Source organism: Rhamphochromis longiceps, linkage group LG3, assembly GCF_057381845.1.
Source record: "Rhamphochromis longiceps isolate RC_006_pf linkage group LG3, R_longiceps_female_GT1.1, whole genome shotgun sequence".
NCBI classification, from domain to species: domain Eukaryota; kingdom Metazoa; phylum Chordata; class Actinopteri; order Cichliformes; family Cichlidae; genus Rhamphochromis; species Rhamphochromis longiceps.
This window is the reverse complement of record NC_140559.1, coordinates 42,442,988-42,469,863: the sequence shown is the minus strand read 5'-3', so window position 1 is coordinate 42,469,863 and position 26,876 is coordinate 42,442,988. Positions and strand designations below refer to the sequence as shown.

The 26,876-nt window shown below is 40.8% G+C and overlaps 1 protein-coding gene across 2 annotated transcripts in view; it reads left to right on the top strand.

Moving 5' to 3' along the window:
- The window catches only part of poln (polymerase (DNA directed) nu), an 85,692-nt gene that overhangs the window by 26,040 nt on the left and 32,776 nt on the right, over positions 1-26,876 (top strand). For both annotated transcript variants that reach the window (XM_085398456.1, XM_085398463.1), the window contains exons 18-20: positions 2,100-2,165; positions 17,825-17,882; positions 24,176-24,253. In XM_085398456.1, coding sequence (XP_085254582.1) covers positions 2,100-2,165; positions 17,825-17,882; positions 24,176-24,253 — 202 coding nt within the window. The remainder of the gene's footprint in view (positions 1-2,099; positions 2,166-17,824; positions 17,883-24,175; positions 24,254-26,876) is intronic.

Sequence of the window (26,876 nt, the reverse complement as noted above, 5' to 3'; positions counted from 1 at the left end):
TAAATATTCTACAGTCAGCTGTTAGTGGTATTATAACAAAGTGGAAGTCATTGGGAATGACAGCAACTCCGTCACAAAGCATTAGGCCACATAAAATCACAGGGCCAGGGATCAGCCCTGTGCTGAGGCACATTTTGCTCAGACGTGACCAACGTTCTGCAGAGTCTTACAGACCTCTAAGCTTCATATGGCCTTCAGATTAGCTCAAAAACAGTGCACAGAGAGCTTCATGGAACGGATTTCCATGGCCGAGCAGCTGCATCCAGGCCTTATTTCACCAATGTCTTCCTGCAAGAACAGTCAAAAATTCCCGTAAGCACTCCTAAACCCTCTGCAACAGGCAAAACCTTATGGGTTAGGAATGGGAAGTGACTCAATTTTATATGTGTATGAAGGCAGACGAGCAAATATTTTTGGCAGTACATCCCAAAAAAGTTGCTTGTTTTCAACGGGTCAAAGCGTTTTTAGTGGGAGAAGCATTTCATGACTCATCCAAGTTACTTTTTGGAATTTCCTTAGATGGATGATTGAACATGCATCTTTTTGCAATACAAACTTTCTACAAAATGTATAAAAGGTAAATGTACTCAGTCCACTGGCACTCTTTTTTTCTTGATGTGGATTTTTTTAGACTTTTTTGTGAGACTGAAACAACAAAAACTCGAGAGTGAAACCAAAGGTTTAGAAGTTGCTGCAGGCTAGAAGGACTCCTGCAGCTCCCACAGCTTTTGTTTTCATTTGCTTACAGTTTGCTGCTGCGTCAGTGCACTAGAACAGTAATTTATGCTGCTGGACAAACCCGTGTTTTTCCTCTTCACCTTTTAAATTCAGCTGCCGGTGTGAATGTCACCATCTCTCTGAGGCTGTGACAAGATGTGGTTTCACAGCTCCTGAAACAGAGTCATCACAAGTGTGGATGAGCTCTGCTGTGCTGACTTATTAGTGAAATAGTGAAACATGTTGTCTGAGTTGGACTCTCGAAGCTGTTGGTCTGTTTTATTGCCACTGCTGTATTCATTTGGCAGAAGAGAGATGTATCTCTGTGCCTGACTGTCCCTCCACATGGGCCTCTTTCAAGCCTCGTGCATGGGAGCAGCAGCTTGTGTTTGTCAATCTGTGCTTACTCAACCGTGCAAATGAGTCTGCCTGGTGTTCTCCAAAGCTTTTTGGCTTCGGATCATCGTGATTCATTTGGCGGCATTTTGGAAAAAAGCTGGCAACAACAAATGTATACAAATTTCTACTCAGTCATAACTTGAGTATTTGTGGTTTTATAAAATAGATTTTTGTAAAGTGTAAAATGTCACAACTACGTGGACCCTGTGGCTGACACCACAACATCGAATGACGTTTTATTCGCACTTACAATAAAAAAGAAAGATTTAGGAAAACCAGAAAACACCACATCCGAAAAGAAGGCAAGAGTCAGAATGGAGCCACAGTTGAAAGAGTCAGATGCCAGAGTTGGATTAGACGTAGATATAAGGAGTAAAGAAATGAGGGAAGTAAAAAAGCCACATGAGGAACTAACCTTGAGAGTGAATGTGAATAAATTCTGACAGACAAACAATGAGGCACAAGCAGTGGAGATCACTAAAAGTGAATGGGGGAAAACTAAGAATACTACAGAAGCCATACAGACAGACAGACCATGAAATAGTAGCAAAGGTCTGCTGCGTGGGACCTTAGCTACTATATGCTGTAATTATCTTGTCGTCTAATTTATTAGGTTAATAGGTTTGACAGTGTGCAGATGTTTGGGTTACATAACTACACTGCAGTCTTGAGCACTATAGTGTTGTTTTTGTTGGTGCTGTTGATGTTTTGTCCTGCTTATTGCAGCAACATAACTGGCACCCTACTCTGCAAGCAGCTTGTTCAGATTGGGCATGGCACTGTTGAAGGCGTGTGGGTCCAAACACGGGATCAGAGTGATCAGGGCAATCAAGACCGCAGCTGTTGTTTTCAGGCTGTTTTTGGCTATATGGAAACATTAGTGATAACATAGCTGACTGAAATGTTCATGTGATAATGTGTTAAATTTACAGGTTCTCCCTGTTTTTAATTCATATTTGACTCCCTTTGTCTCTTCATGTCAGAGCTACATTTCCTCTACGTGGCACCAGACCAGTGTTGTGACTGGGAGAATCTCTGCAAAACACCCAGTAAGTCAAACTTGCCTTGCATTCCTACCCATCTCTCCCAGCCTTCATTGCACTGGAATTAGTTGATACATCTTGGACTGTTAAAACACTGCAACAGGATTAAGCATCCTTGGAGGAGCTATCCATGGTTCTGAATTGGGAAAATTCAGCGCACTGAATTGGGAAAGTTTCTTTCTAAGAGTTCAAGGCACATGCATAGAATACCTAAAAGACCACATCAATGTGCATTAATAGAAACAGAAACGCTGGATTATATCTATGAGAAATTAAAATTTGGCATTTTAATGACTTACAGCACAAAATATTTTTACATTTTTATGGAGTGAGGAAAGCCTTTTTCAGAGCTTTTTGCTTAAAGTATTTAAACAGAAATAATATTTGAAAAATCTCACGAAAGATTTGTACACACACACAAATCTTCTGCTCGTGGATTTCTAAGATCCTAACAATCTTCTCCTTTTTGTGTTCTTTATAACTAAGCTTTCATTGGCTATTTCTTTCTGGCTTTCTCCCTTGTCAGAGAAACTCCTTAAGGAAGCTGACTGCATAGTAATTACATGCTCAGTCGTGAATGCTGAGTTCTCATAGAAACAGATGTTTTGGGATTGTTGTGTAACAGCAAGCTGGAGGTTTCTATGAGCAGAGTTTTTTATGAGGTGTAGCTGAGAGACAGCAGCTCAATGTTTAAAACATGAGTGTGAATAAAGGGGCGGGTGTTGGACGCCTGGCTGATAGGGAGCATGTTGAGTTAGAATGGCTTTACAGAGTCAGAGAAATAGTCCTGCTGAAATATTCATACATCCTGGAGCAAAGAGCAGGTGAGGCACAAAGAGGAAGACTTCATTCTAAGAAGACATTCGTTTTTTTGACGGAGTTGATAATTATCATTTTCTTACTGTTATCCTCTATGATATGAAAATTAGTTAGAAGCTATATATACCTCCCCTTTTTATCAGGCAGTCGTTGGCTTCAGTTGTCTTTGCAATATAATATTCTTGGTAGAGATATTAGAAATGTGGTCTGTGTAACTAGTAAATCAAATATGAGGCCTAGGGGCCAGAACCAATGCGTGAAATGGGCAAATTCTGTCCACTGAATGACTTTGCAAAGTGTGAAAACTGCAGCGAGTTCGTTAATTATTCAGATTTTTCATAAAATGCACTGGCATTCATTCTGTGGTGATGTCAGAGCTAATGAAAGTTAAAAGTGCTGGATCTGGATTTGTTGTTTGAATCAAAAAAATGTTAAATACTTTATGCCGAGTGTGTGAAGTGTAATGACAGTAGACTCAATCAAGTAGAAAACAGATATAAATTGTTGATTTTCCGAATGTAAGCAGTAACATCTCAATAAAGAAACTGGTGTTGTTGATGTTTTTAAACTGACTTAAATTATTATGCAGTGGTTTTCCTGGCCTAATTCACTTGTCCTGTCAGTCCACAGAGCATTTTGCCCAGCCTCTTTCTTATTGCTGAATCATGAACTCTGACCTTTACTGAGACACGTGAAGCCTCTGGTTTTTTAATGTTGTTCTGGGTTCTTTTGTGGCCTCCCGGATGAGTCATCGATGTGCTCTTAGAGTTATTTCTGGAGGCCGGACACCCCTGGGAAACTTCACCACTGTTCCAAGTTTTCTCCATGTGTGTTCACTGGAGTCTCAAAGCCTTTGAAATGGTTTTGTAACCCTTTCCATACTGATAGATGTCAGTGACTTTGTTTCTCAAGTGTTTCTCTAGATCATGGTGTGATGTGTTGCTTTTTGAGCTCTTTTAGCCTGCTTCACTTTGTCAGACTGCTTCTCTTTAAGTGATTTCTCGATTCAGCAGGTCTGCCAGTATTCAGGCCTGAGTGTGTTTAGTGAAAGTGAACCCATCTTTCCAAAAAAAAAAAAAAAGTGGTTAATCACAGTTAATTCACGATTTAACAAGAGGCACAAATTAGTTTTTCACACAGTACCAGGTGGGTTTGGATAACTTTTCTCTCTTAATCAATGCAATCACCATTTAAAAACAGCATTTTTTTATTTTTCAAGTTGTCTTTGTGTAATATTAACATTTTTTGATGATCTAAAACATGTAAGTGTGATAAATATGCAAAACACCAGGAATTCAGGAAGAGAGCAAACACCTTTTCACACCACTGTTTTGTTCAGTTTCAAAGCCTGTGGTAACCTCGCTAAAAAAAACTAAAGCCTAGCGTTTTAGGCAATTATCCAATTACAATGTAATTGGTACAAAAGTAAAGGGATACCCAGTCCTTTGTAAGATTGCACACAGATGGTGCTGAGGTCATAGATTAATGAAGAAAAAACTCAGAAAATTATAGTTGTCGCCCAGTACTCTTTGATACAGTTTTTTTTATTGAATTGATTCTTTATATTTGTAAGTACAGGTACATTAAGGTGGCATTTTGAAATAACACACACACTATCAGTATTAACAGTGAAGGTAAACACCCTCTGTTTAATAGTTTGAGCCAAATGCACTCAGTGCTTTTTCTGTAATTGTAAAGCTTTATTTCTGTAAGCCTGAGAAGTAGGGCTGGGCCATATCATACCGTTCACGGTAATACCGGTATAATGTTGGGCAACGATAAGAAAATTAAATATCGCGATAGAATATGGGTAAAATGCGCATGCGCAGTGCTTTTGTTTTCATACGCACGTGGCGGAAAAAGCATGGCGGCGACGAAGAATGAGAAGGGCGAACGAGGATCATTGAATGAAACGGATGAACCAGAGCTGGTTTGGCTTTCGTCCGTCAGATACACAACAAAGCACTATTTTTGGTAGAGCATGCTAGTGGGCTGTTGTTATTACCGTGTCTTTTGGAAAATACGGCACACTTTAAATCAACCCTTTGATTTCTCTGAAAATCGACAGTTCCCCTTACCTTATAATCCCGTGTGCTTTATGTATGAATTCTGGTTGTGTTTACTGACCTCGAAACGATTGTATGTACACGGCGCTCGAAAATCTGTCAAATGTTTTAGTACGATTTTGCTAAGCTACGAACCCGCACCACTTGATGGATTGTCGGAGTGTTACGGCCATCGTAGGCAGGAGCCTTGCAGAGTGATACGTACTGTGCTTCAACATAAAATTACCGTATTGTGTGTATAACCTCTTTTTAAGTTTTGTGGATATTATACATGGTTATGCTGAGGACATGTTGGCCAATTCCCACTGGAAATGCCTTTTGGTTAAACTGCCAGTAAGGAATTTGCATTTACACTGTTACATTTTTATGTAGCTTTAATGCACATAAAAAACAGCTGCTTGTTTAAGTGAAAATACATTGATGGGGTTCTTTTGCACTAATAAAGTTGTGGAGTTGTAAAGTACTTTGTCTAGTGTCAATTATATCGTCAGTTATATCGTTATCGCAAATTTTCAAATGTATATCGTGATAAATATTTTTGGTCATATCGCCCTGCTCTACTGAGAAGCTGTGCTGATGGCTTTCTTTGATTAATTTAGCAGCATTTCTATGTACTGTTGAAAAGCATTTGAAAAGTCACATCATCAGTTTCAGTGGTTCATTATAAAAGCCAATTTGAAGGCTGCATATGATCGAATTGTGGGAGCGAAAATAAACTTGACGCTATGACAATGAAATAATAAATATAAATCAAAATACCTGTAATAAATAATATTATAAAACAGACAACTGCAAAAAAGTACTTCGACTTCTGTCTCGGTATGGGGAGGTCGATAGCTCATTTCAACAATACTCAGCTGTCAGGCTCCGCTGGTTCTTCTCCTGTTAGATCCTCTCCAAGCCTCAAAGACACTGAACTTTTCTAATCTCACCGGGCAAATTGTGAGCGATGTGAGCTACACATTGAATTGATTGTGCTGCTACTAAATGATATATGTGACTGTGGGCGGCTGTGGTTTATCACTGCTCTGTTCCTGCTGTTACTCAGATGTGGGATTTGGTTGAGCATCTTATTAAGCGTGTGAATGCTTGTGGTTTGTGCTGTGCGCCAGTGTGGTCTTTAGTGATTTTATTGTACTGTGATAGTAATTTGTTCCCAACAATAAATAATACAAGGCAATATGGATGTGCCCATGTTATGTGGAAGTTTAATGACCAAATGATTAAAGTACATGCCATGTATATTTACTCTTGTTTTCCTATTTCTATTGCTACAGAAATAGAGGTCATAGTGGCCTTTGCTTCATGTTGTCCTAGGTTTTTTTTTGCCATGTTTGCTTCCAAACTCTTATTGCCACAGCCAGTACATGCTAAAAATGCCCAAGGAATTGTTATGCCATGCTTTTCCCTCAGAATACTAGAAGGTTACATCTGAAGCGTGAATTGTTTTAGTATATGTTTTAATGTTTATTAATGTTACAAAAAAGATAGTGTGCTCGCCTGTTTTTTTTCTATAACCATCATCCTGAATCCAACACTGTGGCTCTAAATGTCACGGTCTGGGGGGCAGACCGTGGGGGATGTTGGAGAAAGGACCCAAACGCTGGACTTAATGAAATGAACAGTGGGTTTATTTACAGTGAGGTAAATGTACACCACACATTGAATCTCCAAAAGTGCTCCCTCGACTCCCGTGACGTGTCTTCTCCCAAGTGCTGGTATCCCGTGCTCTCTGCCCCTGTGCCTTCACACACCCCGTGTGTCTTGCAGTCCTGTGTTCCACTCTCCTGAGGAAAAAACACAGACACAGCCGTTATGGCACCAACTCCAGCAGGCATACACTGACCAGCACTACAAACACTGACATGGAGTCTAACTCAAGGATCCTGCGCCGGAGGAAGCTCCATCGCTCTGTTAAGTAGCTCCTGATCAGAAGCAGGTGTGTGGTAAGCTAGGCGTGACCAGCAGCTGGCAGGGCCACACCCATCAGGCCTGCAGGTGGCTGTCCTTCATCCTCCAGCCTCACACACATACACACACCAGCATTGAACACAAGAACACAGTGCAGCAAACATACATCCAATACACTAATAACAATAAAGGTCCACACTGTTCACGAACCCCGAGTCCCCGGAACCGGGTCCGTGACACTAAAAGCCTGACAGACACTAGCGATACTCATCTAACAGTCATGGATGGTGGACGGTGGGCACTTCCTCCTAGAGTGCAAAATTATCCACAACATCATAAAATAATTCACTTTGACCACTAAAGGGTGTAAAAGATGGATACAGCCAACATGGAAGTGCTGGTATTCCTCTCTGATCAGTACCAGGGGGCAATACCTGTGGTTACAAACAAATGTTCTCTCTTGTAGAAGAGTATGAGAACATGGCCCTCTGCCCCGACCTCTGTAAACGCTTTTGTGATGACTTCATGGGTCATTCTAAATGTCAGAAATTTCACAGTTTGCAGTTTTGATATACCAGTGGTACTTTTTTTTAAGCGAAAACACAGTTTCCACTGGAGCACACATTAGTAAAGCTGTTCCTAAGCTACAGTGATAAAAAGACTCAGCTCAAGGCTTCAGAAACTCATGGTGAAGTAACAATGGCTACCGCCATCTTTTATACTGTTTATGGTTTGACCCAATCACAGAAGCTTATAGCAAGATATACGCCAATCTTTGAGTAATACAATAACAGCGCAGTTCAAATAGGAAATATCAGTATATTATGGTAATTTTGCACGTATTTTTTCAGCGACTCCCTTTAGGTGTCGTCACAGCATATCATCTGCCTCCATCTTACTCCATCCCTAGCATCCCCCTCTACATGTCCTCCTACATCCATGAATCCACTCTGTGGTTTTCTTGTTGTCTGGAAGCTCCATCTTCACCATCCTTTGCCCAATATATCAACTATCCCTCCTCTGCACATGTCCAAACCATCTCCGCCCTGCTTCTCTTTGTCTCCAAACTGTTCAGCCTGAGCCGTCCCTCTTTCTTTCGATGGTAGACCCCAGGTATTTAAGCTCATCCATCTTCAGTACCTTTACTCCTTGCGTCTTCACCTTTCCAATCGTCTCCTTCTCATTCATACATGTATTCTGTCTCATTTCTTGCTGATTTCCTCTTCTCTCCAGAGTATACCTCCACCTCTCCAGAATTGCTCTCACCTGCTCCCAGTGCCTGTGTACACGTCACGCTGATGGTTGAGATCAACTATCTTATACTAGTTCCTCTAGCAATGCAGATCTAAATAGTCTGGGTAACCCTATTTGATGTTACACATACAAATAGGTGCAGATATGAGTTGATATAAAATATCTTTTTCATCTTTCTTAAAATGTCAGGTAGTCTGTAGCAGAGCATGGTGATAAATTGTGCTGCTAGGTTTGAAATAAGAATCTTTCTCCATCAGAGAGCAAGAAGGAAGAAACTTCAACCCTCCAGAGTCAAACTTATTCTGGCATAATTTAAGTCAGCTCATTATTATTCTCATCATACTGGAGAGCAGAATGTGCTGGGCGTTAATTGAAGACTCGCTCAGTGATCATTAACACGTCACATCCCACTGCTTTTAGTGGAAAAAGGTTCAGCTTGTAGTTGGTGTTTAAGGTAGAAAAAGACGTTGCTCTGCCACTCTCCGCTCTGCACACACATACACGCACATATTCAAATGAGGAGCGTTGCAGAGGGGGTTTCGCTTTCATCTGTTGTGGGTTCAATCACAGTGAAGGCTGTCTGCAGTAACAAAGGGGCGCCTGAATGAAAGCAGGACAGCTATGAAACTGGTGCTGAGTTTAAAGCGCAGCGAGAAGTGAGTCTTGCTGGAGAGACAAGTTGGCTCGTCTGTTTTTATCTGCTGAAAGCAAAAATATGTTTGAGCCTCAGTGCTTCTCCCGTGTCTGTGCCATGTCTTTCCTTCTCTCATTTGTTATGACTCTCCTGGTCCCCTTCTTCCTGCTCCCTTGTTGTTTAACTATGTTTTCTTTGTCATTTATAGTCTCCAAGTGGCTCTTCTATCCACGTCTTTCTCTTTCTTGTTCTTGCTTTGCTTCTGTCTAACGCTCTTTCCCGCATGTACTCGTCCCCTTATATTAATAATTTTTAACATGGTGAAACCAAAGAAGACAAATCCCACCGCCTCCATCCCCTCCCTTACCCTTGGTCTTGCTGGTTTCAGCTCTAAGAGAGGAAACCATAGTTCTGATTGAATCTACTCTGCACTGTATCAGCTATCCTTTTGTGTCCCCTCTTCTTTTTCAAAGCCTTTTATGGGTTTTTAAAATTTATACACTCGTGGCACCCACAAATGCATCAAACATGCTCACTTACTCATGCAGATCCAGGGCAAAAGAAAGATGTAAACACTCTGTTCTGCTTCCATTTTCTATTTTTTTCCCTGTTGTTTGCTCAGAGGCTTCAAAGTAACGGTTTCTTAAATTTTAAAGATAACATTACTTTTTTTTCGCCCCCTAACAGATTGTGCACATTTACCTCCTCATATCATAACCTAATCAATCCAGTGTCTCGGGTACAATTATATGATGCAGTCTATCTCAGTCGAGATTGATGATTCATTAGAAAAGAGCTGCATTATTGATGTTGTGTATTTGGTGTTAAGACTGTGCAGCCGTGTCTGTTCCCATAGTGCCAACTAAGTTTCCTCCAGTTTAACCTTTGTTTAAGACCGCTCTGCATTCAGTCGTTAAGTGTTTTGCACAGGCAGCTCTCTCAAGGCTGAACCAGCACTTCACTGAAGTGTGCGTGATGTTCTTTGCTGACACCAGAGTGGTTGGAAACACAAAGCCAAACATGCAGGGATACGTTTTTTTTCATATACTACTACACACCTCTATTATTTTATTTAACTTGAAATTATAGCAGGCAGTATTGCAACCCATCCTCTTCTTTGTCTTTGTCTCTGTCTGTGCATTTAGTTAACCAACAAAAAGAGGTACCAGCAAATCATCAAACTTTGACTCCATAAAAGACTGACGGTGCATTTCCGTCACCGCACCGGGCAGGCAGACGGTATAAACACCCAAGTTTGTGAAAGCAATAACTGGGACAACGTGATGTAGGATTACGATCATGATATAGTAGGTGTATCTACCAACAATCTTGGACGAGTTTGAGTCTCAGTGACCTCGATCTCGGAGGTCAAGTTTTCTGAAAATCTTGTGAATGTGATAACTGAAGGAAGTCACCTAAAATGTTCTAATCGACATCATACGTACGTGTGTGTGCTCAAATTTTATGGAGCTTGTCAATCATCAGGGGAACTGCCAACAGTGCTCTCATCTCAGGCTGTCAGGCACTGCCATTCTGTCTGATGCCACTGATGTCTCCGAATAATGTACTAAGTAACCTTTGCCATCAGTGCCTTCACACAACAACCAGAGGCAGGATAAATCAGCAGTCTGTCAGCCTGGGGACTCCTTTCACTTTCTGGTTAGGCGCGCTGCATTTTGAACTTTTTTAGCTCATTTATTTTGTCTTCATCGTGGTTTGGTTTGGTTCAGATAAAGGTTGTGAACTAGGTGAAAATACACCAGTGTTTTCTGTTGTAGACTTGATTCTGGTTTATTTAATATTCTGAGTTTAATTGTTACAGTTTTGATCTATGTTTGTATTCCCAGGTTTGTTATCTAGCCTTAGGCTTTCTGTCCTCATTCCCGCTCCTCCTGTGTCTAGCATCCTGCAGCAGTAGCTCTCTTTGAAGTCGGTCTTGTCTCCATGTTAATTTGTCTGTTTCCCGCTCATGTTTCTGTGTGGCCTGTCCTGTCTGGTAAGTCCTGTCTCTCGCTCTCTCACCCTTGTTCTGTCTTCTGTAATCCTACTTACGGTTTATTAGCAAGAATGACCAGCTCTCACTAGGCCAGTATCAGAGAATCTAGGATTGGCAGAAGCCCAAGGTATAAGCATAAATAATCTGTGTGTGTCTCGCTCCCTCTGTTCCCTGTATTTAGTCAGTCTTCCTCTAAATGTGTTGTACTGTTTTACTTTGATAGTCTCCTGTGTTCAGCAGGTTCTGTTTTGGTTCCCTGTCTCGTTACTTAGACTATGTTCAGCTGTGTTCCCACCTGTGGTCTGTTCCCTTTTTGTCTTGTGTATTTAATGTCTGCGTGATCTCCCTCAATGTTTGTGTTCTGCCAGTCTGTCTGTTAAGTTTAGTTTCTAGTATTTTCCGATTTTTAGTTTCTTGAGTTTAGATTTCATCTCAGTGAGTCTTGCATTTTGGCTCCATTCCTGCCTGCCTCACACAGCCATTAAGACACCTCATCGTTGATCCTACATTTTGAAAAACAGCACTGTAAAAATGACTGAGACATCAAGGAAAAAAGAAAATTTGGAGATTCCAGCAATGCCAGTAAACGCCTGGAAATTAGAACAGACTGGGAGAGTAGCATGGCTTCACATGATTTTACTTGTAAACTTGCAGTCTAAGAGAAATAAACTTTATTTACCCCTCTGTCCATCACCTCAGTATCCAGTGGATGGGTCTTATTTTTAGGAGTTTGCTTTTCTCCTCATGTTGAGCAGATGGATTCTGGTGAATGTGTATTTGTTGCAGTGTCACTGTGTCTCAGCATGTTTGTGCTCGCACGTAGCAGGCATGTGTGCGCACAAACACGCCTGCGTATTTTAATGTGTGCGCGTGTTCTGCAGTGATTCATGACATCGCCACTGTGTGATTAAATTGCCCCACACGAGCGTGATTCAGTCGTCCCCATCTGTTTAACAAGGCACCGCTCCTCTGAGACTCGCACTCTGGCTCGCTGTGGGCCAGATTTACGTGCATGGAAGTGCAGGGCAAAATTTTTAGTGAACCCCTCATTCAATTTGCACCCACAATCTGTGTGTAGTTAGTGCCAGGCCACTCATAGAAGTCGAAATCACTTCATTTTGAGCTGATCACTTAAAAATCACATGCTTGTAAATTACTGCATTAACCTGATACAAAGGAATATATGGTATAACATACACAGAGCTGTAATTCCAGCTCAAGAGGTCTTTATGAACCTATTTTATTTAAAGATAAAATAAAGTGGGAAATTACAGAAGCCAGAATTAGGTGTTACGGTCCAATTAACCAATAAGAAGACACTTTAAAGGATTTCTCATACATGATTCGGATCAGTTTTTTTGTGTGAATACTGAATTTACTCTGGTATGAACCAGTTCTACTCCTAAAAGTGTGGCCTGAATGTCTAGATTCAATAAATCACTTGGATTGATTCTTGGCCATTCTTTACTGTCGCCCAGCATAATTTGCAGATGATATTTTTTTGCTCAACATCCATCTGCTTAATCACAAACCAGCTCCATATGACCGACGTCGCACCGGTCTTCTTTATGAGCACCTCCTCCTCCTCCCCACCTGGAAGCTCCATGCTTGCAGCTGCTGCCATGCAAACAGGCACAGCTTGATGACATCATCAACATGGCTATCGTGGTAGGACGGTATAGTCAAAATCTCTCGTTGGTTTGTTTACTTTTAGAGGTTTAACTAAGCGATCATTATTATATTTATTATAGTTTAATAACACAGTTCAGCTGTGCTGACAGATGCTTTAGCTACCAGTGTCATTGTGTGGTCCCTTCAGGGATCCATGCAGACTCCAGTGAAGGACCAATAGGGGCCACTTTCAGCTTCATACGCATTTACCCATTCCAGCTTAAGACATGAGGAGGAAGTGAAGAATACCAAGTCTGGGTTGTAATGTTGAATAAAAAATGATGTTGTGCACAGTGCCAGTGGTGGGAAGACAACTCAAAAATACAAACATCTGTATGATTAAGTGGCTCAATCATAGTCAATGAGCCCAGGAGGGAAAACACAGCAAAGCGTGTTGGTCTGTTTGGGAGTTGATAGTACAGATTTATTTCCTACAAGTGTGTATATGCGTGTGTGAGACCAACAAACCAGAATATTTCATGTGTGTGTTGTAGGTGTGCAGCAGTAGTATGTGTCAGTTCTGTATAATTCACACACAGTGATGTGATGAGGAAAGGAACCGACACAGCCACTTTTTAACACAGCCCTTCCTGTGCCAACGCTAATGTGTCTCCGCTGTGTTTGTGTGTCTGTGCATTTAAATGTACATACATGAGCTTGTTGTTGTATACCTGTTGTGGCTGTGCTGCTGCACGCCTGTGCTTCAGCTATGAATTATAAACAATCTGAAGGCAGAATACATCAGAAGGAAGGTGCGAGAGCGCGCCCTCTCAGTCTGACTCCTACAGCGTCTGCTAATGAACTGCATCTCCATCCCTCGTGACACAGTAAGGGCGATAATGACTTAGACCACATGCAGAGCAGGTGTGTGTCTGTATTCACATTCTAAGTTATATTTAAGTAGCCAGATGCAGTGAAAGCTTTTCTCCATTAGGTGATGCCATCAGCGGGAGTTGCTCTCCCATCAAGTCAAATACAAAGCAACATTTCTTCATCCTGTCGTAAAATGTTTAATCAATTTCTTTGGCACACATGAATGTACTTAGGTAATTGCAGCATCTGTGTTTAATAACAGGTGCATTGTTATTTATACGTTATGATTATGTTACGTGTTTCAAGCGTAACTGTGCATAAACCATGTAAGTGTGTGTGTGTATTGATGGATGATATGTACTGACCAGAGCTGGGGAAGGTGACTGTCTATAAATACGTTTGAGGATCTCTGCCAAACTGTACAGTCAGCAGTGAGCAGACGAAGCTGACCTGGACTCTTTTATATTTTACAATTTCTCATTCATGCGCTTTCTTCAGCTGCAGTGACGCATGTACTATAGCCTTCCTGCACCTCGGCTCTGAAATTCTTTGATTCTCTCTGTCTCTGTTCGTCTTTTTCTCTTTTATCTATCTTTTATCTCCTGATCTCCGCCCCGCTCTTTTTCCTGCCTTTTCTATCTCTTTGATTTTCTATTTTGTCTTTGCTTTCTTCTGTTTTTCTATCACCTCTTTAACAGGCTCAGGTTTAACTTGCTCTTCAAGACCATCCAGTCGATTTGATTGTAAAAAAAAAAAAGCAGCATTTCTTTTGACAAAATGACAACAGCGAGAAAAGCTGTTATCGATAAATGTGACACAACAGGTGCGAATTATCAAGGATGGCTGTGGCTCAGGAGATAGAGCCAGTCATCCAACAGTCAGAAGGGCGGCGTTTTGATCTTTAACTCCTCTACTGTGGTTGTTAAAGTGTCCTTGGGCAAGATTTTGAACCCTAGATTATCCCCGAAGCATCCATTGGAGCATTTGTGTGTGTTTGATGTTAGAAAAGCTCTTCAAAGCATAGAATAAAGTGACAGAATAAAGCAGAAAAGCAGCCTTTACATTTACATTCATATGGAAATCTTCTCTGTCTGTTTGCTGTCTTTATGAGGTGTTGCACTAACAGAAAAATGAAGAAAAACTCTAAGTGCACCTTAGAAAAAAACTAGCATCTCCACTAGTTTCTGTAATTTTTATTGTGTGTGTGTGTGTGTGTGTGTGTGTGTTTGTGTGTGTGTTGATTTATGCTGCCATCACGGTACTATGCAATAGTGTCTGATGGGAAAGCTGAGCAGTCATACCTGACACACTGCATGTCACATCAGGACAATGTAACCACATAGCAGACACGTTTCTAATTACTTGCACCTTTTCCCATTCACTCCAACACGAATACACACTCCAGGTCACGTATCTCGTAGCGTGTGTGTGTGTGTGTGTGTGTGTGTGTGTGTGTGTGTGTGTGTGTGTGTGCGTCACTGGTGTCTGCCCAGCTTCTAATGTATTCTTTCCACTGCCCACTCTCTGGCACTGCAGTCCTCCCCCCATCTCTCTCCTTACCTCTACTAAATAATTAATTAGTGGCATGTGCAGGCAGCAGTTTCTTTTTCTCTGTGTTTAACATTCGCACACGCTCATTACAGGGTCAAATCGAACACTGACTCTGACCATGACCGGAAACATGCGTTTGCTTCAGTTAGTGTGTGTTTTACTTTGCGTGCCTCCTTCTCCATGTTAACCTATCTTGTGTGTGAATGTTTTTGTGTGCTTCTGTGCAATGAGTCCTGCTCGTCCTTGATAATAACCTTTAACATCCAAGCACCCTACTTGTACACACACACACACACACACACACACACACACACACACACACACACACACACACACACACACACACACACACACACACACACACACACACACACACAGACCCTGTGCTGTTTGTGCAGGTATATTTCAAAGGGTGAGTACAGTGGGATTAACAGGGATTAAAAAGGAAGTGCTGAGTCTGAACCTGCTTTTCTACTCCCTCCATTAAACTATATGTATGCATTCTGGGGAAATCATCCTGTCCTGTTTCATCCTTCTTCAGGCTAAAAAAAACCCTCCTCTATCTGTGTAATTTTGCGTGTATGTGTGTGTGTGTATTGACAGTGTCTTATGTTACTCAGTGGGCGGATGCAGGGTGGGCCAAGAGCCCAGTGATAATCAGGCTCTTCCTCTTTTAAAATGTGTCTCTGAAAACTTCTGTAGTGTTGGCAGGTGAGTCAAGTTGGCGTTCAGCTTTTTTGTTATCTTAGCCAAACAAAGCAGCCAGCAGTATATAAATGCTGCGCAGGATTTCTGCAAGTCATTGAATTATAGGAATAAAAATGAGGTGGTGTGATGTGGTGCAGAGAAAGACAAGGACACTCAAGGACTCGCCTGCATTCACTGGAATATCAGGCTCCTGGTGCAGCTTTCCATCCTGCCCAACCATAAAGTTACAAATTTATATTTTAGTTATTTACAACAAGTTGCTTAATTTTTTGTGGTTTGTTGGTGCAGGTTAGGCGTCCTGGAAGCAAATCTAGGTTTAACCCTCTGAGGTCAAAGTCATCATATGTGCAAACCCCTAATCCTACTCCACAATCTAGGAGAGCAGCACCAAGTATTGCTAGCAAATGCAGTATTAAAGTAAAGCAAAAACCTAAAGTCCAAATGTATATTGAGATGATCTAAAATATAACATGTAAGTATGATTCAGATTTTGGTTATGTATTGTTTTACACATTTTAATGCTATAATTTTCACATCATAAAATCTCTAAAAAGCTTGTGTTTCATTTACAAAATGATGTGTAGTTAGCATAAGCATGGCTATTTTGTTGGCTTCAATCTTGTTTTATGGCACAGAACTCACATTAATCAAACTGTTAATAAAATCCACATAACTGCAATGTTGGGATTAAAACTGCTATGTTGTTTGAAGTTCACGTTTTTGATACAAGTCAGCGAGCCTGTGATTTGTACGTGCTGTCCCGTCTATTGAGACCAGAAGGTTAAACACTACATTAACCAGACAGCAGGACATGCAGCACATGAATATTGTGCAAATGTTTTTAGAAATGTCATCAAATGTAACTTCCAGACATCACTTTGCTTGTTACTGGTTTATTTAATAAATTACAACATCTCAGGCCATCTGACCTTCATCAGGTTAATTGCTCAACTTTTCTCCACTGTAGCATCAAAAAAATGTCAACATTTAGTTGGAGGGCTAATGAAAACAGTCAGCCAGTCACATTAACATCATTGTGAGTGTGACATTAATCCTTACATCCATATAACTTTACACTCTCCAAATTCAGAACACATATCAGGCTTAGTCTTTAACAACACGGTGTCAACTGGATGCAAAAGTAACACTTGTTTGAGAAGCCAAACAGAGAAGCTACATGTAACCCTAACCCTATAAAGACATCTGCAACCATGAATTTCCTGAAGTACAGCATCCATTAAAGGTGTGGGTATATTGGAAGTCTGAGAAACCAAATCTGAGAAACCAAGCTAGGCTATACATTTTTTTTACAACAAGCATTTGTCACAGAAAAAAAGTCCCAAGGACCCAAATACACAGCAAAAATTTAGAGTAAAACTAAAAGCAAGAATTATTCATACTGATGCCCACAGTTCAGAAAAAGTAACTGTAGATGAACAAAAAGCTGTAAAATTCAAAACACATAGAGGTAATAAACATGGAAAGTCATAACAGATGACGCAAATGATAGCGAGATTAAGACAAAGAATAAGGCAGGACTGTTTATACACTGAAGACAAATAGAAGAGTCTAAATTAGGGGCAAGCAAGACACAGGTGAAGCTAATCAAGACAACCAACCAGGAAGTAAAACCAAGAACAAGAAACAACCTACAAGATTACACATACTACATGCAGACAAAGACGACTCATGGCAAACATGGCAGAAAACTGGAACACTAAAGCATAAAAACAACAATTAAATCAAAGCCAAAATCAAACCATTACCAGTTGGAAAGTATAACTGGCAAAATATAACCTAACAAAATATGCTCCCAGTTAGCTTTGTGGAAAATGTAGGATCCAATTTCATAGTAGCTCAATCTAAACTTGAAACTAAAAGTCTGGGAATCTTTTTGGAAGTCTGCTACTTTGATTTGGACTCTTTTTACTCTTCCTTTAAACACTTTGAAAGGAGGATTTCTGACATACTCCATAAAAACACATAACATCAAAAGTACTGCAGACTAAAGACACTACTTGTCTACCTTGTGTCTTCTTTGTAGCTTTAATAAGCATGCTCCAAGTGTCTGTAGATGTACTGTGCACTCTGACCTTTCCTTCATAGGTATAGTTAGATCATCTTATTCAGGGTTCTTCAGAGAATAACTTAGAGGAACAGGGAGACCCGGAATAATGAGACACTGTTACAGGTCTAGAGTTAACTCCATCTGACTTACATAATATGTCTTCTCCTAAACTAGAACTTCCAGGCCCTGCCAAGGCAGCCACTTCAAATCACCAGGAAGCAGTACATCCAAGGTATGCCACACACACACACACACACACACACACACACACACACACACACACACACACACACACACACACACACACACACACACACACTTACTTATTATAATAGAGAGAGAGAGCAAAAAACCCTCCCACACACCTCAGAGAGTGACAATGATGCATTGGAAGTGCAGTGCAAGTGTATGTTAGAGAGTGAGGAGGACCTCCTTTGGAGCATGCAGAATAAGCTGGAACAAGTTAAAAAAAAAAAAACCCCAAAGGACGATAAAGCAGCAGCAGCAAAGGCCTTCTTACCAAACTGTGTCAAATGTGTTTCCTACATGTTTGTGTACTACCCCCCTGCTGTAGCCTCTTCTTGTTTTGCTTGTTAGTTCAGGACTGCAGCTGTAGCACACTTCTGATTTCAGCCTGTGGATAATTAAAAATGCAGTTTGTTGCATTTAATTATAATAATCAGTTTTATGGACGTACAGCTCAGAAGTTTACATCCATTCATCGTGGGCATGAATGTCGCGGTAAATTGGGGTTTTTAATGATTTCTTTGAACTGCTCTTTTCCAGGGTGGAACGATAGTACCAGATACAACTTAAATGACTTTTAAAAAGAGTTGGGTGCACAAGTTTAAATTTATTTTGGATTTTCAGATAGCCGCATAGGGTGAAAAGAATATATACAAGCTCAAATTTATGCATACATTCTACACGGACACCTCATTAAATATCCTCTCCACGCCCACCAGACACTTTTGGTAGCCATCAACAAGCTTCTGGCTTGATTCTGATTGGATATTTTTCACATCTCACATAAAACTTTTCTCCAGAAGGTGTTTGGGTTGTAGCTGTAGCTTGAAGGTATACCTTTGACCCTGTGGGAATTAGAGAAAATCTAAATAAATTCAAACTTGTGCACCAAGTCATTAAAGTTGTATGCTGTGCAATCATTCCACCCTGGGAAAAGAGCACTTCCAAGAAGTCATTAAAAACCCAAACGTAACATGACATTCATGCCAATGATGGGTGTTTGTGTAATTCTGCACATAGTACCAAGATCCTCAAATGAACATACCAGAATGTGAAATATTTTTCCTTCTTAGAGCGCATTTTCATTAAAACATCTCTGGATGCATTATTAAGGTTGCATTTATTACTAAAATACAAACTTGGGTTTGTATAGTGTATCATACACAGAAAACCAGTCTATCTCCGTTCTGCATGTGGTGTTGCTTTCATGATCCATATGAACACAAGCATCCACTTGGCAGTTTTAGACCTGATTATTTTTCCAGTAAGTGTTCTTGTCAGGCTTTCTCCAAGCTTTAATTACTGTGATTTTCCCTTGCTGCACACTATAATATTTGGTAAATACTTTCAAACTGCCAGCATGAAAACAGCAGGAGTCTTCAGTTTACATGAAAGTTTTTTGACAACTCTACAGGAAAATTACTCTATGACAGAATTTGGCTATGATGGCAAACTTGAATTGGATTGAATTTTGAATTGATATACCTTTATTAGTTCTACAAGGGGAAATTTCATAAGGCTGCCGACCTATTGCACGCAATGGCGGCGCCATCTTACCATCAGACCATACATACATTACGCAAAACATCACATGGGGAAGACAGGTCAGAGAGGTATAACAATGGAAAATGCACCACACGAGGAAAGATAAGGAGAAAAAAATAACTCCCCCCAGACTGAGCTCCAACAGGGAGATCAGTTTGAGAACAGAAAAAAACACCTCTGCACATAGCACATGAAAAAACTCTTAATACACCAAAGAGACACATGACAAGCAACAGGGGTGGGTAAAGGGTGAGAGACAGCCGATTTAGACAGTACATCCGGGCCTGCGTGCGCTGGTCTCCTTGATCCACCGTCAGCATCGGAAGGGAATAAGCGTTGAAGGCGTTTGGAAAGGGAGGGGGGATGAGTGTCAGTGTATAACAGTCTTCCAGCCAACCCAGGTGGCCTTGCATGGAATGGGAAAGAACAGACTAAACACAGTCTGATAGGTTTGTAGCTTGAACCTATTCGCTGGAACGTTGAAGACAATATAATTACACAGCAAGCAAGACACGAAGTAGGCAAAGTTCTTCATGTTTCTCGTGCACGGGAGAGAACCGGACAAACGCCGTTCCTTTGCTTGACCCCAGTTGCTCTCGTCTGCTCCCCCGTAACACCGCTCTTTTATTGAGGTTACATGAATATACATAGGTTCATTAACATATGACGTCGACATACAAACATTGAGTACCTTGCCTGTGCGTTGTGTAAGTGTGTGTGTGTGTGTGGGGGGGGTCAGAGTGTGACCCCATAAATAACTTCCCTAAACCTGCTGGTCTGGAAGTCCAGCAGTTTATCTAAACAAAAGGCACTTAGACTAAAACAGATATAGATACGTTATCCTACCATAAAACAATAAGACAAGGTACGACCTCTCTCGTGCTCCCAGAGTGCTCTGGAATGCACACAAAGTTTGCAGACTATTAAGGATCAACCCTCTACCAATCTAAAACTAATTATAAAACTCTAAGCATATATAAGTAGATATTTCTAAGCATAAATGACAATCAACAATACAAAACCTGACACAGTCGTTATCAGGGTGTTGTTGTTCAGCTCCAGCCTTGAGACAGCAGCTGGCGCCAAAGGGGTATCCGCATAAGTGATGGTATTTTTTACTTTAGTGCGAACAGCTCATATGAATTTCAAAGCAGTTCTACAGTCCAACACTGGTCTCTCAATCTCCCGTTGGTGAGCCGCGAGCTTCGCCATACTTGCGTTCTGTGATGTTGTCATTTCTTGTGCTCAAGGAGCCGATTCTGAGAACTCACGGCAGTGTGCCTCCCCGAGATGTCATCCAATTTGCGCCCAGAGATGTTATTCCGGGCTAGCCCTTCCAAGATGTAATCCAGTCTGCAGTCAGAGATCTTATTCTGAGTATTCACAGCAGCCGTAGCCTCTCCAAGATCTTATCCGTGCTGCACTCAATGAGCCCATTTTGAGAAACTCACGCCTCTTCCCATCGTTTCAATCCCAGCGGGCAGCCTTGTGGGGGTTTGAACAGCCGGTTCCGCTTCCTTAATTCTTCGGTAAGCCAGGGCCAAGCCAGCTCCGATCAGCAAGAACCCTGTTACCATGGTTCCGAATAGGTAGATATCATCAGCACTCAGGCTCACCCGAGCCCAGACTTCTCATTGAGAAGGGGTGTCAATTGCATCTAGGGTCCAGTTGATCCAATCCATAATTCCTCTTTTAGGTTTTAGAGAACAGACTGTGAGAGAATGTTCCAGGGAAAAGTAATACAAAAAACACAAGACTAGACAAGGACATAAGAGGCTAAGCAGGGAAGCTAAGGGAGAGGAGGAGGAGAGGAGAAAAGTGCGACCGCCTTCGTCAAGAGCAAGAGCAGACGAAGTTTTCTTCAGTTTATAGGCCGAATAAGTAGATTATAGGTTGAAGCTCTGTCCAGAACAGGGTTCATCAGTGCTTTTTATTTCATATCAATGCAGCTTAAAATGTTAAAAATGATGTTGAATCTGTCTTAAATCCTTTAAGACATTATTTCTTTACATTACATTTATATTTATATATTCTAAGTTTCACAACCATCATTTATTAAAGAACTGGATTTGTTAAATTCCAAATCCCATAAACTAAACTAGACACTCACGACACATTAATCGAGTGTAATTAATCTGTTTTTACCCAGGTACAGTAAATCTTTGATTGGCACTTGATGATGTCTCTGGGCAGTTTTCAAGGCCCCTGTCTAAACAAATGGGAAAAGAGCCATAACTTTAATTTAAGGGCCCACAAAGTGATAAAAAGTGTAGAAACCGAATCAGAATAAATACTCTTATTACAACATTACAACATTAAAATCCTCTGTGGTAATGTACAGATGCTGAATTACAAAGATTGAGTCTTTATCCAGATAGTTATCGACGTACAGTTGAAGCTGTAATGCGTATGTCAGCTCAACAACACATTTTGATCATGTTTAGCACTCCAGCTGTTGATTGTCTCTTTGGGGACAGAGACGGGAAAACTACAGTCTTTGCTTTTATATTATATTTTCTTTTCATTCCTTTATTGCTGTGCCTCCCTTCTATAATGTCTCTGACTGAACATCTCAACCTAACATTTGTTTCATGCAACTGTGATGCAAAGAGCTTGTGACAGATTACTAGCTCCTATTTAAGGATGGATTTCCTTGCTTTTATGAGGTCATCTGGTATCTGGAGAGTCAGTTTAATCCTTGCCTGCTTCACAGCTACCAGATCAGCCGGCTGACAGCGAGTCCCAAACACAAGATGATGAATAAAACATTAAAACAAGTCCGTCCGTCTTGGCGTGACCACTGACACAGACACCGCTGCTGTCAGGCACAGCCATTGGTGCTGCACTCAGCTTTATTGCTTTATCTCTGTCCTCTCAGTGCCTTTTTTATTTCTTCCTGTGTGAGTGATTCATAGGTGCTAACATCAGCACCTCTGCTCCCCTCTCACTCAGGCTCCCAAAGGTCCTTGTCATCAAATCCTCTTCAGCCTCTGCTACATCCCTCGTATCATCCGCGCTCTTCCTCCATCACTATACCTGCTTCCCTCCCTCTGTCATTCTCCTATCAGTTATCACTTTGTGACTTGAGGTGCGAGGTGGAGACACTAATCACAAAGGATAGCAGTGCATCAGTTTGTGTTTATGATATTTGTGTGTGTGTGTGTGTGTGTGTGTGCAGCTTTAGTGGGATTTTAATCACGCTGACGTGGGCCGTGATGGTTCACACAGTGTGATGGCTGTTATTGTGGTCATTTCTCCCTTACAAAGGTCAGCACTTCAGTTCAGCACAGGGCTGTGATAGCCTGGTCCTGATTGGGTTCCTCTTAAAGGTGTATTGCAGCAGCGTAACTTAACCCTTTATGAAGTCGGATACAAGTGTTTTTCTTGCTCCTTTAAATCCCCTGCTTACATTTCCTCTGAGTGTCTCTTTCTGTATACTCCACAAACTCTTCATTCAGTTTTGTTCATGGTTTTAAATGTGCCGGGAAAGATATCCCTACATTACACACTGAAATTCTACACATATATATAGTGGGTCAAATGAATTTGAATTCAATTAGCCATGGCATTTCTAACAAGAAGGGGAAGTGATAAAGCGGGCAAAGACATTTCCATTAAGCTCAGCATCTGTGTGGTTTACAGTATATTGATCATTATTTATTAAATGCCTGACATTTTGATTGCACAAAGAGTGCATAACCTTCATTAACACTCAGTGGATCAATGGTCCAGTAATGTTATAGTCACAATGGGGAAAACAGTGACTAAGACCACAAAACAGCTAAGATTGTGGCTTATCTTGCCTTTGAAATGGTCGCTTCAAAGACGGGAACCTGGTTTGCGGACGCTCATAGTCAGTTGCCATCTTCAAAGCAACTTTGGTGCATGAAGGTGACGATAAAACAGCAGCTAGACGGAGTCAGTCTGCCAGCAGTTTGGTATTAACTGGGGTCAAGTTGGCAATTACATTCAGTCTGTTTGTAATAAATCGTGAGTTTTATTTTTATTCCAGTGTGACTGAGCCATAAAAGACCTGTGAAGCAAACCAGATGGCATTCACTGAGTAGTTTTTTATTTAAAGCCAGTATTATCGCATTAAAAATATTAATAAACGACATCACAACACAGATAAGAGTAAGTTAAGAACAAGCTGTCTGTATACAGTATGCATTTAAACTTTCCTGCACTCTGATAGCAGCCACCCTGTCTCTTTTAAACAGCAATACCTAAAAAATGTTCTATGTCACATCTATGTTATATTTACATTTTTATAAATTAAGCTAGCAGTATATGAGGTCATTAAAAAGTAATTAAATTAGCTGTTTATGGGGAGATAAGAATAAACAGGGAGCAGTAAAAGTGGGATCCAGAAGAGATTTTATTTCACTTTAATTTAATTTAATAAGGGTAATTTTATACCTCCATAACAATGAACTAGCAAGCTAAATTAGTGTTGATATCCTATCATAAATGAATAAATTGCATTAAGTTGGAAAAACAATAATTAGTCATTTGAAATGTGTATTATAATTTTTTTCTTGTTAATTGGACAAGAAGTTTTGTTCACCTTCAACTTTTAATGCAAAAACCTGTTTTGAATCCAGCCTTGAGGACAAGTGACAAGAGGCTGTAACCTGTGTATAGTTATACATTTGTAGTTTGGAGTATCTCTTGCTTTACAGTAAATGATGATTTACAGAGTTATTCCTCAGCGCCTGTGTTTGGTTCTCAAAGGAAAAGAAGACGAGGTGGTGACTGTGCATCCTCGGGCCATGTTCATTCCTCAGGAGGGCTGCACGTTTCTTGCTGCAGGTGAGGAAATAGGAAGTATCAAAACATAACCTTTTTGGCTCCTCGCTTGTTCCCACAGCAGGTAGCACCACACGTTTGATTTAGAAAAGTTCTATACCAAATGCCCTTTGTGCCATAACCCCAAATTGGATTTGTGTCTCTGGCTGGAATTGAACCAGCAGCCTTTTTACTTGCCAGTGGATGTGTACACGACTACACCATGGAACGACTTGTAATTCAACCTAATTAAGTGCATGTGAAATGATATTATAGAGTCATTTGGTATCTTTATCTTCCTGTGTTTGTTTTTGATTCCAGAGATCTGTTTATTTTGGGATTCATACAGCGTATCGGATCTCTTTAAATGCACTTTGTCAGTGCAGAATAACCCAATGTTGCTTTGGACACAAAGGTATCTCCTGTACTTGTACTTAGAGTACATGAGCAGTTTAATCACTGCTCATGTTTTGACACATCATTTATTCTCGAGTCGACAGAAATTACCTGCTCAGGCATGTCTTTGCATTTACTGTCGAGCCAGACAGTAACTACGTCTAAGAGAGTGGAAGAATTGCTGCACCGTAGTAGTGCCAGCATTAGTTCTGCTTTTGTAGCCTAGCCTAGTGGGAAGAGTATGAACATCTGTTTTGACAGCAGCCCAGATTAAAATGAGATATGTGAGTAAAACAAGACTAATTAAAGCCTTTTCAGTAACACTTAGTAAAAAGAAAGGTCTCAGTAATAAATGTCAGTTGTAATAAGACTATTGTAGGTACTTACAAGATAATTGTCATACAATAGCAGCATGTATTATGTGTTAATTATGCTCGATAAGGTGTTAATTATAGCATCGTAAGCCCTTGTTAGACAAAATCACTTGTTTAATTCTGTTTTATTTAAATAGCACCAAACAACAACAGTTGTCTCAAGCTACTTTATACTGTCAGGTAAAGATCCTTCAATAATACAGAGAAACCCACAACAATTCAACAACCCTTTATGAGCAGACAGTAAGCGACAGTGGGAAGGAAAAACCTCCAACAGAAACAGACTTAGAGAGGGGCAGCCATCTGCTGTGACCGGTTAGGAGTGAGGGGAGGAAGACAGGACAAAAGAGCCACAGATGAATAATAATTCATCTTTAAATGCAGAGTGTATAAACATATGCTGAGTGAAGAATAAACACTCAGTGCATCATGGGAATCCATGGGACTAGTTTTTCAGCGTCACTCTGAGATAGGATATTTCTAAATTTAGAGATATTGTGCAAATGGAAGAAAGCAGCTCTTCATATTTGTTTAATATGTGCACTGAACGACATATCCTGGTCAAAAATCACTCCAAGGCTCCTCACGGTGTGGCTGGAGACCAAGGTAAAGCTATCCAAAGTAAGCATCTGATTAGATACTGTATTTCTTGGAATTTCAGGGCAGAGTACAATAACCTCAGGTTTTTCTGAATTTAGATTCAGGAATTACCTGGCAAAAGTTCATAGACATTTTAAGAATGCAAATTAAAGGCTACTTTATTAGAATTGTTATATGCTTTATTTATGTATTTATTGGTATTCAGCTCTGTGCTTATTGACCTAAGTGTTTTTTTGTAGCTACTGCAGCTAAAGAGAGAGTCCTTCCTAGTTAAATATTTTATTATACATTAATTATACATGTTTCTTATCAGCAGGTATATAATTGCCTATCAACTAATGCATGTTGCAAAGATCTGACTCTAAAGCATTACACAAGTTTCACTGATCTTCTTTTATTTTCTGACAAACATTTGCAGCATCAGTGTTCTGACTTCAGGTCCCGTACTTCAGCTGAAGTTTCTAACTGTGAGCCCAAACAGCCCTCTTTTGCTGACATGACCTCGACTGGCATCAGAAGGTCACTCCTGGGTGCAATGGTGATGTAGCTGTGCAGGCAGATAGGGCAGAGTCGGGACACTGTCAGTCTGGGAGAGCTTTGTGGCAAGCCGGGGTGTCTGCTGGTCCTGACAGTGTGGCACACTTACATAACCAGGCAGATAAAACAGGGTTAGCATGAGGACAGCAGCAGAGTAAGAGTGAGGATCCCACACATACACAAAGAGCAGGGAGGCTCTAACACGCTCGCGCCAGCAAGCCAACACATGCCCACACCAAAACATGGACTTAGAGGCAAGATTGCCATGGAAACAACCCCTCCGAGGGAGGCCTCGCAGAGCCCCGCCACTTGCATGTCCTCTGATGTCCTTTCCAAACTGGAACTGGTATAGTGTGTGTATCCGTGTGTGTGTTTACACAGGAAAGCAACCGCTGTTCCTTTCCTGTGTCCTTATAAAAAGTTCAATGAGACGCATCAGAAGGTATCTGAATATTAATTTCTAGTCTGTAAAAGCAGTGTGTGTCTATTGATTCCTACCCCCCCCCCATTTCACCTAAGATAAACAAACTGTTCTTCGTACTACATTTTGAACATCCTCCCTTTCCCAAAGCAACCTGTGTGCATCTGATGTGTCATTGTTTATTTTTACATTTCTGAACTCGTTTGTTTTCTGTTGGGAGATGTCTGCTGGTGTGTGGGAGCTGCAGAGTGAGGAAGAAAGGGAGCTAGCCAAGATGAGAACAAGGCAAGCTTCCGACCCTCATCAAGCCTTCTTAAAG